This window comes from Typha angustifolia, chromosome 15 (assembly GCF_048772165.1).
Source record: "Typha angustifolia cultivar Huaian chromosome 15, ASM4877216v1, whole genome shotgun sequence".
In the NCBI taxonomy this organism is placed as follows: domain Eukaryota; kingdom Viridiplantae; phylum Streptophyta; class Magnoliopsida; order Poales; family Typhaceae; genus Typha; species Typha angustifolia.
Genome location: NC_133253.1, coordinates 8,115,702 through 8,132,381, shown reverse-complemented (window position 1 = coordinate 8,132,381; position 16,680 = coordinate 8,115,702). Strand labels below are relative to the sequence as shown.

At 34.8% G+C, this 16,680-nt stretch overlaps 3 protein-coding genes across 3 annotated transcripts; 2 read left to right on the top strand and 1 right to left on the bottom strand.

The window, feature by feature from the left end:
• Positions 1-489, top strand: LOC140779340 (uncharacterized). The gene has a single exon (XM_073124363.1). The coding sequence runs from the start codon at positions 1-3 to the stop codon at positions 487-489; it is 489 nt and encodes a 162-aa protein (XP_072980464.1).
• Positions 490-4,808: 4,319 nt separating this feature from the next.
• LOC140779336 (UPF0481 protein At3g47200-like) lies at positions 4,809-6,155 on the top strand. The gene has a single exon (XM_073124360.1). It carries the CDS (start codon positions 4,809-4,811, stop codon positions 6,153-6,155), a length of 1,347 nt encoding a protein of 448 aa, XP_072980461.1.
• Positions 6,156-12,066: 5,911 nt separating this feature from the next.
• LOC140779335 (probable LRR receptor-like serine/threonine-protein kinase At1g51880) lies at positions 12,067-15,062 on the bottom strand. Its single transcript, XM_073124359.1, has 7 exons — positions 14,921-15,062; positions 14,250-14,799; positions 13,499-13,974; positions 12,768-12,903; positions 12,387-12,455; positions 12,247-12,318; positions 12,067-12,139 (listed from the first exon to the last, which is right to left on the bottom strand). Exons 1-7 carry the CDS (start codon positions 15,060-15,062, stop codon positions 12,067-12,069), a joined length of 1,518 nt encoding a protein of 505 aa, XP_072980460.1.
• Between the last annotated feature and the right edge of the window lie 1,618 nt (positions 15,063-16,680).

Sequence of the window (16,680 nt, the reverse complement as noted above, 5' to 3'; positions counted from 1 at the left end):
ATGAGCTCTGTGTGCAAGTCGGCAATTGGGTGCGTCGACGCCCGAGTTCTGGTGCGGGCTAACTACGTCAATCTCTACAAATGGCCCGAATCCGACGCCGAGTTCGTCAAGTCGATATCCAGAGGAAGAATAACAACGCAGGGTGAGGAGGATAACTGCGTTACTGATCGTGCTAATCCGAGGCCTACCCCGATAGTCGTGGATAGCTATTCCTGTAGGCAGATGTATCTGAGGAGCTACACCTTCTCCAAGAAGGAGACCGTCCCCGAGAAGACGATAAGGTGCCTCGGCAGATTTAAGGGGAAGGCCGCCGACTTCCGTTTTATTCGTTGGAGGAATAAGAAGAAGGATAATAATAATAATAACAGTGCTATCTTGAGGAAATTTAGGGAGGCTTCTTGTTTTGCTATAAACTCCATCGTCCATCGGCTTCTCTCGTGCACCGCCGTCGTCGAGGTGGCGGATAAGTCGCTGGGCTTTGGAGGATAAGTCGTAGATATCCAATGTCTTATGATCGTTAAAAGGACTGCTGAAGCTTTTTAAATTCTCAGAAAAATGTTAATGGTGTCTCATATGTGAACGTGTTTTATTATATACAATGAGTGTTGTTTATGATCTTTTACTACTAAACTTATCCATATGAAGGTGACATGATATTATATTTGATTTATCCGAGTAGCAAGTGGAAATTAGTAGCGGAAACTGACCTACAAATTTAATCCGCAAAGATAGAAATTAATCTTCTAGATGAAGAGAGGTAAATTATTAGGAATTTTTATGTAATTGGCACTAAACTTTTAAAATATCATAATTACCATTACATACTTGAAAATATTATAATTGTCATTATAACTATTGTGCCCTTTTAAATGTTATTTTCTTAGTTAAATCTAATTAATCACAATTAAAAAAAAATTAGATTAAAGAAAAGACAATTTTTGCCCTTGTTTAACCCAATATTATAGTTTGTACAAGAGAAAAATTGTTGATAGATATTTTACACTGAATTTCAAGAAAGTGGGATTTGAGTCATTTACATGTAGTTATTAACTTTAACAATAATTTTTATAAATATTTTTTTGAATATTTCGTTAAAATTTACGGGGTCTTTTACATAATTGCCACTATTTTTTTAAATATTATAATTGCCATTACCTTTTTAAAATATTATAATTCCAGAAAATCTTTTGAATATTTTTTTTGGAATTATCATTATGATGTTATGATTCTCAATAGAGGGGATCGAGTTAGTAAGTCTCAAATTGAGCTAGTCGGTTAAATTTATCTTATTGTTTTAAATTTTAAATGAAATAGATAATCCGTATGTGGGATTCGATCCGCTAAGAAAAATGCTCCTATAAATATTTCTTATCGTCCTTATCTTTTAATATAGCCATTAGATCGTCTTTATATTTATAGAAGTAGCTATAAAGTCTCCAAAGCTTTTAAACCCTAGCTACCATCTTTCTCCAGCAGCCACTCTACTATACGGCCATCCATCACCACCCTTGGCCATTGACAATCCTCCGACGACCGCTGCAATGTTAGATAATTATTATTCTATCCCGTTTCGATAGTGCTCAATTATTTTATTTATAACTTTTCATTCCGATGTCGGATTCACGTGAAACCAGAATCATTGGAACCCTAACTCATGAGGCTACCAAATTTTCTTACATACACATCGGTCTAGATTTGGTTCATGATATATGATTTGTTTTTAATAGAATATTCCTAATAAGTTATTATTAAAGTTAACAAACATATAAATAACTAATTAAATACATTTTCTTTGTAGAAGTTTATAATGGAAAATATTTATCAATGATCTGTGTCTCCTATAAAAGAAGGTATTTTTCAATGTACTATAACATTGGGTAAAATATTGGATAGCTTTTAGATCACCTTAAACAATTTATGCAAGCGCAAAATAGCCTTTCTTTTTTAAACAATTTATCGAGTTGCACAACCATGCTATTACTTCTTCAAATATACTAATATATAATGTATGTTAATCATGACTATGCTATAATAATTCCAAATGCAACCACATATGATATATGATGAATATTCAATAATCATCTATATCAATATATAAAAGAATCAATATGTTTCTCAATATCTCAAACATCACTGCCAAAATATTGCCGGGGCATGAGCCGGCCACATCGTGCCCATGAATCCTTTATTTATTTATTTTTATTATTTTTATTTTTAGAGATGAGTTGTTACAAATCCTCTATGTCTAATGGGCTGCAATGATATTTTAATCACACTACTTTGACTAATAATCTACTTATACTATATTTTAGTTTTTGTTTAAAAAGATCGATAGAAAGAGCCACCTTTGAGATTAAGTGTGAAAGCCATTTGATGTGAGTTTACAATAAATTTTATATATTATTTTAATTATCACAAAAAAGTGAAAAAGTATCATGTTATTGAAAAAATAACAAGTGAGAAAGATTCAAGATTAGGGCTACATTACATAATAAGTGTGAAAGTCACCATTATATGAGTGATGCCATGTGTTAAAAGGTTAGATTAACTATTAGTCATTAATTTTGAATATTTTTGGACCTTAATTGAAATAAGCTCTAGTAATTGCAATTTAGGTTGTGTACATGATTTTTTATGTTGTTAAGTTGTTGGTTGAGATCCCTTATCTTTGTTTAATATGTTGATACTTGAGTAGTTATTATCTTTGATCATATAAAAACCAAGTGTTAGATGTCTCTTTAGGCCAATATAAAGTTCAAATTTTAACGTGTTTTTCTTATTTGACTTAATTGAAAAATTATTATTTTTTATTTGAAGTCAGTGTGCTGTTATTTTCCTGGAACTTCTATGTTTGAAATTGGTTTGAGAGGGAGAATTAATTTGAGGGTGAGAAACAAATTTGATATTGAGGCTTACATTTTTTTTTTTTTTCATATCATTGAGTTTTCAATGTGGATCTTGCATTTATGATGGTCTGCAATATGTATTTTAATTTGAAGTTCGCTTCGATTGATTGTCGAATGACTTTATTTGAGAATTTATTTCTTTTGACAAATTTCATTTTCTTTGCATGATATTCTAAGTGTGTTCTATGTGACATCTTTGTGTAATGGTTTGTCAATTTATAATAAAAAGAGGAGAGCAGATTAGTTGTGTGCTTCATGTCATTCTATTTTGCTACATATAGTATGATATCTATGCTCTATTTCTTTGTATAAATCAGACATATTCATAGGCCATTGATATGCTTATCATGCTACATGCTCGACTATATTCATATATATGCCTTGACATTAGTAGGTTGCAATATCATTGTTTCTATCACATCTTCTATATTTATGTGCACGTGGTATATAATGTAAGTTTCATAATTTGCAATTTTTTTTTGAAGAATATCATTGTGCTAAGTTCTATTATGAGATTGTATTATTAGAAAATTTTATATTTATGAAACTTTTTTTTATTACAAAATTGCTGAAGGAAGAGTTTGTAAGATTTTGTAATTGACAAATTGGCGACCAAATATAATTAGTCATGATGTATTTTCTCTAATTTTTATTGCATGAGTTGTGACACATTATTCTATGGAGTTTGGAAGATAAACATAGCTAGTGCAGCAAAGATTAAAAGTAATCAGAAGTTTATTCGAACAAATTTCATACAAACTAAAGTTGTTGGAGAGCTCTAAAAGATATTCAAGAGAAGATGGAGAAATAATTTATTTGAATTCATTAGGATGAGCTTATATCGTTCGAAGTTTGTTCGGACGACTTTGAACAAAACATGTGTAAGAGCTCCAGAAGATATTTAAGAGAAGAATTTAAGTAATTTGTTGAGCCAATCGCAAAAGTTATAGAGACAAACCTATAATCTTAAGGCTACTAAGGTTAGTTACAAGCAAGGAAAGTAGTGCATTGAGGGGATATCAAATAAAATATTATTGAGATGATGGTAGGCAACGGCAATCCAGTTGTAATTGCTATTTTTTAGTGCTTGATTTGATCTTTAGAAAAAAAGATTCCTAGTTTCTTTTACCCTTGGTTGACAAGATATTCTTTCAAGTTGAAATTATTATATTCGTGTGTGCTCTTATATTTCATATTTTGGTTATGTTCTATATGAAATATATCTTCTAGAGATGATAGTTAAATATTTTCATATGTCCTAATGAATTCAAATAAATTATTTATTGTTATCTTATTGCATCTTATTGTGGGTGATTAGGGTCTTAGGGATCGCTTCAGCTGCACTCTCACCTTTTGGATCCTTGCAGACACAATCTCACCCAAGGAGTTTGGTGATTAAACAAGTCAGTCCGGACGGTGACCTATAATTTTTACATATAAGGACCTCTTTTCCAATTCAATTAGACAACTTAAAGCATACGATCATATGATTGCTCCTTCGTCTAGGGTTCATTAGTAGTAGCTGACACAAAGCAATCATATTATATGGCTTAATAAGTGATAGGTCAAAGAGTTCATTAATAGTAGACAAGGGAGCAATCATGTGAATGCATGTTTCAAGTTGTCAAGTTAACAGGTTGTCTAGTTGAATTGACGGAGGCGTTCTTAATAATTTCTAGGTTTCCATTCATTTGACATAAGTTAAACTAATGTTATATGTGTCTAAGCACACATCAGCAGAATTTAATTACTGGAGTTATAAGGTACGACTCAAACCGTTTGTGCCAGTAGTGGTGGAGGTGATGGTTTATCTCTATGAGTAATTAACAAACGCATATATACATAATGATTATATATAGAGAGGATGCTTGATGTCCTTCCTTCCTTCATTAATATCCAACCATGGACGCCTCCATCTCCTCTTCATCCGATGATATGTCGAGAACTATGAAGGCAACTCCAGCAGTAGTAGATGCGGAAGCTTTGGTAAGTGCCATGAACGGAAGGCTTGACGTCTTACCAGAGAAGGTAAAGATCGAGCCCTATACATTCTCCCGAGTACCCGCCTATATTCGCGAGACAAACAAGAAGCTCTACGAGCCAATGGTGATCGCCATTGGCCCATACCACCACGGCAGAAAGCACCTCCAAACCATGGAAAATCACAAGTGGCGGTACCTACGGGATCTCTTGTTTCGAGCTCGGCCCACTAGGGCCAGGTTGGAAGAAGACTGCTTAAAATTGATGATAGGCATGGAGGAGCGAGCACGTAGGTGCTACAGAGAGAGCATCGATTTAGCAAAGGATGAGTTCGTCCAGATGATGGTACTTGATGCCTGCTTCATCATCGAGTTCTGCTGGAAGTTACACGATGGACACGGCACCCTCTCCGATATGGACTGGTGGGCCTTGGAATATACACCTATGGACTTGCTCTTATTGGAAAACCAGATCCCCTTCTTTATAATTAACGAGCTGTTCCAATTTGTTTTCAGCGATGCCCAACCTCCGTCTCTCGAATCGCTCCTGTATGAATCTATGAAAACTATTTTTGCGGAAATGCAGGGCCCAATATCGCAGGCCCCTACCGAGATCCATCACTTGCTCCATCTTTGTTACCACTCGTTTGTGCCCACCGAGGTAGGGAGGTCGTCGGAGAGCCATCGTGGGGCACTAGAATCCAATAGACTCGCGGCGTATATACTACCATGCGCTACCGAGCTCCACGAGGTAGGTGTGAGCTTCAGGAAGAAGAGATTGCCTCGCCATATGCTCGACATAACATTCCAGAATGGTGTGATGGAGATCCCTTCGATTCAGATGGAGGACTTCACCAAGCCTCTCTTCACCAACCTCGTCGCCTTCGAGCAATCCATATGCGATGGCCCGAGGAACATGACGAGCTTCTCGCTGCTTATTGATAAGCTCATTAATACTAAGAAGGACGTAGCCATGCTCCAAAAATGCGATGTCATCCACAATCTTCTGGGCAGCGAGGAAGAAGTGGCCGTCTTCTTCAATCAGCTCTGCGAGTATACTACCTACGGAGAGGACCATTACTTTTCTGAGTTGTTTAGGGAAGTGAATAGCTATCGTGACTACAAATGGCACAGCTATAGGGCAAGATTGGTGCATGATCACTTGAACAACCCATGGACAATCCTCTCAGTGGCGGCTGCGCTCATATTATTGATTCTTACGTTCTTGCAGACCTTCTTTGGGATGTACTCCTACTTCCATCCTCGTTGATTTCGCTTCGCTTCCTTTCGTGGTTTCGAATCTTTAGTTTGCTCGATTGGTTTTGGATTGATCTGAACTACGTACTTCTTGTTACTTTTTTTTTTCGCCTGCTGAGTGCTATAGGAACTTTATGAAAGAGCTTTGTTGTCGGGTTGTTTAATTAATTGCTTAGTTCAGTTGGGTTCTGTTTAATATCTTTGTCTGAATTCTTATTTGTGTTCACAGATCGATGCACGGTCGCCTTCTGTTTCATAATAAAACTTGTTAACATTCTATTACTTTTTGCATCTAGCCATGATGATTTGTCTTCACCAATAAAAGAGTTCTGTCCCAAGTAGTAAGTCGATCGGTACAATGCCTACTTACCCAAATTGGAAGGGATCCTTTCCTAGTTTCCTTATAACCAAACATGGGAAAAGGATCTTAGAACACAAGAAAGATAGATCTCGAGTCGTATATTAACCTTATATCTCCTATGGTCTCTAGTAGCAAATGCCATTATAAATTTTGTTAAGGTCGACGCCAATCATCGTGATGGACGTACTCAAAATCGTGCAAACATGAACTCCTCGTTGCCCTCTTCATCCCATGATATCCCTACAACCACAGCACAGGAACTGATCAAGCAGCAGAAAGAGTATAATCTATGTCGTATGCATGTGTAGTTACTAGATATCGAAGTTAAATATGATATTTTCTCATTGTAATCTCAGAAATCAAGATCTTATGATTGAAGTACGACAAAGATTGAAATAATATGATACATGCCATTCTTGAAGATAAGCTGCACCACACATCATAATACCCAATAAAAATATGTCTAGGTTAGTAAGGTCTTAAAAAAATTAGACACAAACATAGATTTATATCTTCGGGAGTAAATTAGCGTTGACAATTTGCTAACAAAGTTACATTATGTGATTTATCTTAGTATGGACTATCATATGAGCTTAGCACTAAGTAATGATGGAGAGGTCGACAGAGTTTCGTAGCTCCATGGCGTTCGTTCGAACGGTCTCCAAGGCATACAACGAAGTTTGAAACGATTACACCACAGAATTAATTCCTCGAGGCCAAACATTCGACGTGCGTCCGAATGGTCTCAAGCATACCTGACGACATTCGGTATAACGTCCGAACTCGAAAGTGAAATCATGAAGGCGTTGCAACGCCCGGCTAGTTATGGCAAATGCAAGATTTATACGAAAGAGAGTTTTTGGTCCGACCAGTTACGGAAAACTCAAGTCAGACGCATAAAGGATTTTTTAAAGATGATTCTCTCATATTTTGATAAGACCTAGTCCAGTCGGAAGAAATGTTCGTTATCTATACTAGCACGACAAAACCATTGGTTTCACATATCTAGGAAGCCCTTCAGAAAATTTTAGAGAGATCTCTAGAGCTTTATAGAACATAGAGAAATTATTTTTATTTTAAGATCTATTTGATCATCAGAGTTAACTATAATATAGAGTCTTGGAAATTCTATTACTGCTCATCTATATTACCATCTCAAGGGAGTACTGCTACATGAACTTTATGGCTCGGTGAGTCTTATGATTCTTTGTTTGAGTGGATTTGAAGATTAGAGCAAGAAGCTATTGTCAAAAGTGTAAGAGAATGTCATAATTGGGTTGGTGGCTCTAGGAGGAAGATGGAGGCTTGGAGGTGGGGATAGGGATTCTAGGCTAGATGTACTCCTAGGAAAAATAGATGGTTGGTAAATGCGAGATAATAAAAATAAGTTAACTCAATATTCATTCCCTCATCCTAATTAACTCATGACCTCTCCTATTTATAGGAGTAGAGTCATAGCGGATTCATCGGTTCATCTTATTAAGCTTACATCCTCTTTAGTTTAAATTTAAAAAAATAATAAACAAAATGAGTTAACTATACCCAACTTGACACAATCTAATTGATTCCATTCTTGATTGGATCATAATATTTTAGTGGAGTTTAATTTAGTACACGTCGAGTGAGATCAAGCAAGCAAGAAGAATTAATTCAACTATTAGCTATGATTGTCGAGTAGGGGTGAAAATGGGTCGGATTAACTCCGACCCGACCCGCTATCCGACCCGACTCGGATCGGATTCGGATAAAAAATTTCTATCCGACTCGGATTCGGATTCGGATACGGATAGAATTTTTGAAAAAAATTCGGATACGGATTCGGATACGGGTCGGATAAATTTTTCGGATTCGGATACGGATATCGGATATCCGTTTACCCGCATATTTTTTTAAATGATTTACAGTTTTTAGTTTGCTTATTTAAATAGTAAGTATTAATATTATTACTAATAATACATTATATATTATTTATAGAGATTAATTTCTATAATTTTATATATTTGACATACAAAAAAATTATTTGTTGTAAAACTCTTAATAATTTTGTGTTAATTATATTTAAATAAAATATTATAATTATTTTAATTTTAATTAATATCCGTTTAAGATTCGATTCTTTATCCGAAAATTATCTGTATCGGTATAGTTAGGATATGGTTTTAAATTTTGCTATCCGTCTAATATCCGTATCCGAATCCGTATCCGAACTAAAAATACGAATCCGGATATGGGTTGAGCACTATCCGATCCGTATCCGATCCGTTTTCACCCCTATTGTCGAGCGATGTGAGATGTGTTGTAAGTATATCTTATATCTACACTTAATAATATATCATTGATTTTGATTTATGGAGAGGATCTATGATTTTTTATCCTTAATTTATTGGGATTTTTCTACTAAAAAATCATGTGTGTATTTGTGTAATTGTGTTATGATACGACCACATGAGTTAGGTTAATCGAGTCGGTTGAGTCGAGTCGAGTTAACTTGAGTTAGTTAGTTAGTTAACTTTATCTTATTATTTTAAATTTTAAATAAATCAGGTAATCCGCATATGAATTTCATATGCTAAGATCTTTACTCTTATTTAATAGAAGTGGTCATGTATTGATTAGGAGGAATCATGGAATGATCAAGTTATTTTATTATCTCATCTTATTTTTTACCGTAGCCATTATATCATTCTTATCTTTTTAAGAGTATATTGTAACCGTAGAAGCATGTTGATCTTCTACCATCTTCCTCTAGTAGCCATGCTCCGACGACCGCCGCAACGTCGGATATTTATCGTTCTACCCCTATTCTGACCATCTTCCACTATTTTAATTATATTTTTTTATCTAGACATCTGATTGACATGAAACTAAAATCATTAGATCCTAATTTGTGAGAGGCTACCAACATAAAAATTTCCATAATTTTCTTACAGTCACCCTTTGACAACCGTCGTAACGTCGGATATTTACCATTCTATCATATTCTAACTCTCTCCACTATTTTAATCATATCTTTTTATCTAGATATCTGATTGACATAAAACTAAAACCATTAGATCCATAATTTGTGAGGCTACCATTATAAATTTTTTTATAATTTTCTTACATCCAGATCAATCCAAATCTGATTCATATCCAAGGGAGGATTGCATCTCCTTCAAATCGACTGAAAGTTCTTTGAATAACGCCTTTGCCCACGTCGGTGGCTCATCTTTGGTGGGGGTTGCTGGTGGTGATGGTGTCGGAGAAGACCCGGTCGGTCTGGAGATGTGTTCTTAGTCTTCCATGGCATCGATCTCTTTTAGATCTGGACTAATCTAAATGTAAAAAAAGTTACAGAAATTTTGTGATGGTAACCTCATAAGTTATGAATCTAATTATTTTGATTTCATATAAATCAGACGTTTAGGTGAAAAGATATAATTAAAATAGTGGAGGAAGGTCAGAATAGGATAGAATGGTAAATATCGGACGTTGCGGCGGTCGTTGGAAGGTGGCGAACCGTCGTAAGTTAGGGTGGTTGCTGGAAGATGGTGGTTAGGGTTTGAAAGATCGAAAGGTTTCTACGATTACGGTTTACTTCTATAAAGATAAGGACAATCTAATAAAATAAATTACCTTAAATGATCATTTCATGATTTCTCCCACTCAACACATAACCACTTCTATTTATACGAGTAAAAATCCTAGCTGATTAGATTCAAATATGAGTTATCTGATTTATTTAAAATTTAAAATAATAATATAAATTTAATTAATTAACTCAAGTTAACTTGAGTCGTCTAACCTAACCCAGTTTTAGTTTTTTCCATGTTGGGAAATCTAGATTTCATCCGCCCCAAAAATTCAGTACTTCGGTGATCTTAAAGGGCACTTCCAGCCACATATCTAAAATTTATATAATCTTAACAATTAATTAAAGAGAAAAAAAGGTAAGTATTGAATCACTTATATATATATATATATATATACCTCATTTATCAAACAACTCAATCCTTGAGCTCAAATTATTAAGAAAAAGAGAAAAGGAAATCTCAATGGCTTGCAACATAGAAACACAACTATAGGTAACATTAATTACAACAGCACATTACTTCTTATTTCAGAAAAAAATATTAAATACAAGAAGACTGCCATAAATTGGACATGAAACAACATCAATTACATGACAGGCTTTGGAAAATAACGAATTGATCAACTAAGGCCTCAATTGATTGTTAGAATTAAGAGCTTCTTAGTAACTCAGTGATGCAATGTTTATTGTTTATAAGGAGGTTGCATTACTTGAACCGTATTATAATTTGCCATGACAATGGCTGGATCTGGAACTGCTCGAATGTTGGCCACGCAGATCACAAAAAGGATCATCAGCACAATGGCAGAGGCAATGGCACTGAAGATCATTTTTAATACTTTCTGCACCCAAGTGTCTAGTTTGTTGTGCTCCACACTGAGAGATAGATGCAAAAATAGAGAGAGGCAGGAGGTTAGTTCTTTGATTTTTGGATCTTTGGATTAGTTATCACTAAAATTGTTGAGCTCTTTCAAGAATATCATTCTATCAGAGGTATCTCAAAATATTGGATATCATAATCATCAGAATTGGACCAGACATCAAGTGGCTGGGTTCAATCAGTAGGCTATCTAGACAAATTGCTTATTTGTTTAGAAATGTTTTAATATTTAGTTTTGTATTTATAATTCTAAAAATTTAAAAAGAATATCTATAAATATAATACAACTGGATTTGTTCTATTATTTGGCTAGTTTTAGTATTTATATTTAAATATATCAAATCATATTACTTATACAAAAATATAACTTAATTATTTTGTAATTACTTTAATTTTAGGACCAAATTATTCTTAGAATAATAATATAATAATTCAACACTAGTGACAACTAGATCATTTCATATAAAGAAAAACAACAATGCAATTGATTTAGAGAAACTTATCACTGAGTCAAGAGTTTTACCAAATCAAATGCATTTCTAGCTCTATAACTCATTTTAGTAGTTCGACAATCGATTTATTGATTCGACCACTTGAGTTTATTCAATTTTGATAATTATGCCCGATACCATGGTACAAGGAGAAAATGCTTTTATGCAACACAAAAAATTAGTAATAAATATTTTACATTTAAAACTTCAAGAGAGAAGAGATATTCACTTGTTCAAGACATTATTGTGAAAATTAACCACAATAGTAATTTTAAAAGATTTAAATATTTCAGTGGTGATTATGATATTTAAAATATCCTTTAGTTTTAAAAAGGGCCACCTCTAGATATTGTTTAACCATTGCAAACTGATTCCTTGTTTTCATTATAAGGAATGCTCTTCGTACTCTCCAAAAGTACAACCTAAAGAGCTTTTTGTAAAAAAATATATAATAAACACATTGGTAGTAAAAGTGAAGAGTCAAATTATCAATATATCAAGAATTTTTTGTTAAGAAAATTTGCAGTACGACTAAAATGGATTGTTGAGATGCAAAAATTAAAACCTAATTTGAATATATATATATATATAAATCAAACTAATAGCAGTTACAACGGAACCTTACTTGAATGTAATGTTTCTGTCCTTCAAATTCTGAGGAACATCACCAGTAAGTTTATTGTGCGATAGATCACTAGCACAAGCAATGGTCTCATTCATTAGACATAAGGGAAAAAAAGAAGAAGAAACATTAAATTAAGATCATCATTTTTGACTTTAGAGATAGCAAATTCAACTCACAGCTGCTTCAAATTTGGCAAATCTCCGAGGAAACTTGGAATTTTTCCTGTGAGCGCATTATGGTCCATTAATCTGAAGAAGGACCAAACATTAGACATTTAAAATTTGGTTAGGAGTTTTAAATTCAAACTATTACTTACATTATTTCAAGGGCTTCCATTTCGCTAAAATCTGGTATATCACCCTTCAAACCATAATGTGAAAGGTATCTGTAGAAATGTATATATATTGTTATTTCTTTCATAAGTATATCAATTTATAACCAAACACCATAATAACCTGCCTAAGAAAGTTATTCCACAAATAAATGTCTCCTTAAAGAATAATTAGTACTTCCAGTAAAAACCGTTACTTCCAATCGTTATTATCATACAACTTCAGTCTTAATTTGATGGAGAGAGAGAGAGAGAAAGAAATTAGAGGAGCTATTGAATGGCATGCACATATATAACTCACAGTGCTTAATTTTCATGAAGATCTATGTTGGTTAAACTTGATTGGCATGCATATATATAACTCACAGTGCTGTCACTCTTGGAGGGTTTTGATTATTGCAGCGAACCCATTTCCATGTTGTGTTCGTAGGTAAGCATGGATCTCCCCTCCATCCTTTTAGACTCTCAAAACTATCCACGATCGTATGATGGAGTTCTGACACTGTATCCAAATCACCACATAACACAGCAAATATATACTGTCATGATCAATAAAATGAACTTTTGTTCTAAAATCCTCATTTTTAGAAATTTTCTTTTTAATGTATACAAAATCTTTTATCTACAAGTGTGTGTACTAGATCTTTAAAAGTTGACATTTCTAGGTATTCTCGTTTGCACCTATCTATTACTTTCAGTTAGCAGGATTCATGGCTCTTTGTTTGTTAAATTATAAAGATTTAATCTTACACATTTTTATGGGCATTCACATAAATAAGAATACCAATGATTTGATCTTAGAATTTGGTTCCTTTTTTGTTTTTATCTTAATCTTAAGAAAATTTATCCAACGATAATGTTATTTTACATCTATAATTAATTTAATTCATTTATATGATAAATTTTGCTTAAAGAAAAAATAATACACTTGTATTTTTAATAAATATCCATATCGTAGGTCCTGGTTGTGAGTGATAATAAAGGTAAAACCTATACAAATCGTTGTTTTATAACATCTAAATATTTAAGAATAGTTGGGAGTTAGCATGCATTTACGAGCATATAATCCAAAGAGCAAATCTCTGTTTCATACGTACCATCCGTTGGATGAGTTCCTGCAACAAGTGGTTGGCTCATTGTGTAAATCTCAAGTGCATTTATAAGTGGAGGCAAGGTGGAATTCGAGGTGATGGGAGTGAGAGATAAGTTCATCATTCCACTCGCCGGCCGCGCCGTCACGTTAACCTCCCGGGCGATCTGAAACTGAGGCGTGACGACGGTGCCGTAGTCCCGACCGTCGATGAGAATGTTGAACGATCTCCTCTGATTAGCAGTTAACTCGACCACCTCGGTGAAGTATAACACGACGTAATTGGATCTGCTGCTCTGAGGAAAGTCGAAAGAGAGTAGGATAGAACTGGAGGGGTCTCTTCCCTCCACTGCATGAAGCATTGCTCCTAGAGGAGGACTGGAATAAGAATTGGACAAGAGCTCGGTGAAGTTTGCATTGATGGTGTTTAGGTTCGGAGTGGAGAAGGGTTTCCACATTCGACTGTATTCATCATCTGGGTACCTGTGATAATTAACATACCTCCTAGTTGATCAATTAAAGACATGCGAGGGGAGAAGCTAGAGATATATTTTTCTCTTTGGTTGGTTCACACTAAGTTGCAATTTTCTATCTAAAGTCAACGGTGCAAATGTTAGAATCAATGTGGTTCGAGGATGCTAAAGTTTCTCGTCCCCATTAACAGTTGACTAACAATTATAATATTTTCCTTTCCAAAAGAGATTTTAGAAGGATAAATGCTAACATGTATGTGATGAAATGCAAAATAAAAAGCTTACGCTATGACATCTCCCCCTCCAAAGTGGACTCTGTAGCTCATGAACCAGCCGTAGAGTTCGCTCATCCCAGGATACATCGAATCACCGATCGATCGCACCTCGAGCGACGAGATGAACGGCGTCTGATCGTCGTCCGTCCGGCTGACGCACACGTAGAAATACTGCTCACGTACTGCGTAGATCATCTCGTAGAAGACGGGCTCGTCCATCGAAGTCACGACGGTGGCCCACCGGTTGGCGTCGAACGAGAGATCGAACGACGGCGGCCTCCGCAAGCCGTCGTAGTCGCCGTAGAAGAAGCCGGCCCTGATGAGATACTTCCCGCGGTAGAGTTCAAACCTGTAGCAATTCTTGTTCTGGTCGGAGAAATAACGTAGAGTGCGCATTTGCTCCGACGCCCCGTTGACCACGCTGTCGCTAACTCGTCTGCTCAAACCTGAGCCGACGTAGTCTCCGTCGTTGACCCAATTGATTCCGGTGACGCTGTCTGTGTAACTCGACTCGGTTGCTCCGCAGTCGATGCTCACCCACATGGCGACCGAGGTTGGGGCTGCACAGCATCGAATCATGAAAAATGTCTGCGTATTTTTACGCTATCTATGGCATTCTGTGTGAATAAACAACACTATGCAACTATTACCTCAATTATAGAGCATATAGGAGAGACTTACATCGATAGACGAGAAGAAGGAAGAGAACAAAGAAGACCTCGGCAGAAGCAGAGCTCCATTGCCGAGTTGCTCTCAAACTTAATTCCATCTGCGTAGAGGAACAGCCAAGGGAGACGCCACCTCTTCTTATTGAGAGCGCCATTGCCATTGGAATATAAATATAGTACTAGTAGGTATGCATGATTAGCATGGTCATTGGTTGAATCACTATCTAAAAGAAAATAAATAGAGGATTTGATCAAAAATAACAGCAACAGGGATTAATTCCATATCACTATCTTCTTCTTTTTTTCTTTCTTTCTTCTTTTTCTTTTGGTTTCTTTTTTTAAGGCAAAAGAACATGTCAGATAAAATGGGTGGCTTGTCCACCTCCATGGAACAAAATAGAGATTAATTTTTTTTTTAAAAATTGTTGATGACTAGCTGTCAAATTAGCTTATCTAAACTTAACACAAATATTAGAACTCACTTCAGTTCAGAAAATATTAGAATTCTGAATATCAGTATAAGAAAAAATTGCCTTACACTGAAAACTTTGTTCGAGTTTGTGCATCAACTTCAATTCAATTGAATTCAGAAGCTTAAGTTATTAAGCGAGGATAAGCACAAATATCCAATGCAAAGGCAATTTTATCTATCCAACAATCAAATAGAGATGTCTTTATCTGCACTTAATTTGCATATTGTTTAAGATTTTATTTGATTATTTGGCAAAAGCTTGGCAAAAGTTTAATTTCTCAAATAAAAACCACTAACATCTAGCTGCGAATAAGTAGGCACCTCAACTTCCTTATCAGCCTTTCAGCTTAAGATGAATCATGTGAAGAAAAAAATATATTAAGATAATTTATGTGGAAGATGATATGAATAAACAAAATACAATTCGTATGAAGCCATTAAAAGCCCTTTAATTGTATAGTTTTGAAGGACTATGGTGCCTTTTTAGAGATGTGAAAATTTAATAATGTCTGAGTTAAACCTATTAAATAGCTGAAATTTAAACTCAGAAACACTCATATAATATAAGTTTTTTGTTTTAACCATTTGAGCATTTTTCTCTCAGCAATTAAGCTTTCATAAGTTATACAAGAAAAAAAGAAAAGAAAACGGAGGAGTTTGAATTTAAAAGTTCAAATCAAATCTGACCTGATGCCAGGTCAACTGAATTATGAGCATAGTGAGTGCACTTCACGTCTACCAATTAATAATATGGCGCTCATGCCGAACACATTATGGAAGCATGTTGGATAAAATAAGAGAAATATTAATTTTCCTTAGTAAAATCCTAGGACTAAGAGCATCAATTTTAATGTTTTTAATAGTCACGATAGAAGCAAGGAGATATCTTATGCATATCTTTTGTTTTGTTTTGTTTTTCTAAGGAAGAAACATAGGTGCATTTTTTAAAGTGTTGGTCAACATCTCAATGTCAATGGCGACCTACAAGATGTTACTTCTCTTTATTTGGATCTGGATGCCAGTTGTGTCCCAATTATACTTGCTTAATTATGCCCATTAGATTAGATTCGTAGTCATAATCTCTTTGCTATTAGTACGTGATGCTGTGGGCTTACAAAGAACTTGTGTATGCATGTTAAGAAACATGAGCCAAATTAAGTTCCACAAAAGAACACCATATTGGCATATATACTGAATAAAATGAGGGCTGTTTAATTCCTATTAACCTAATCATAAAGCTATATATAATGAGACTTAACTCTCTGGGCGACTAATCCACATGAGAGGATTTAACCTTACCA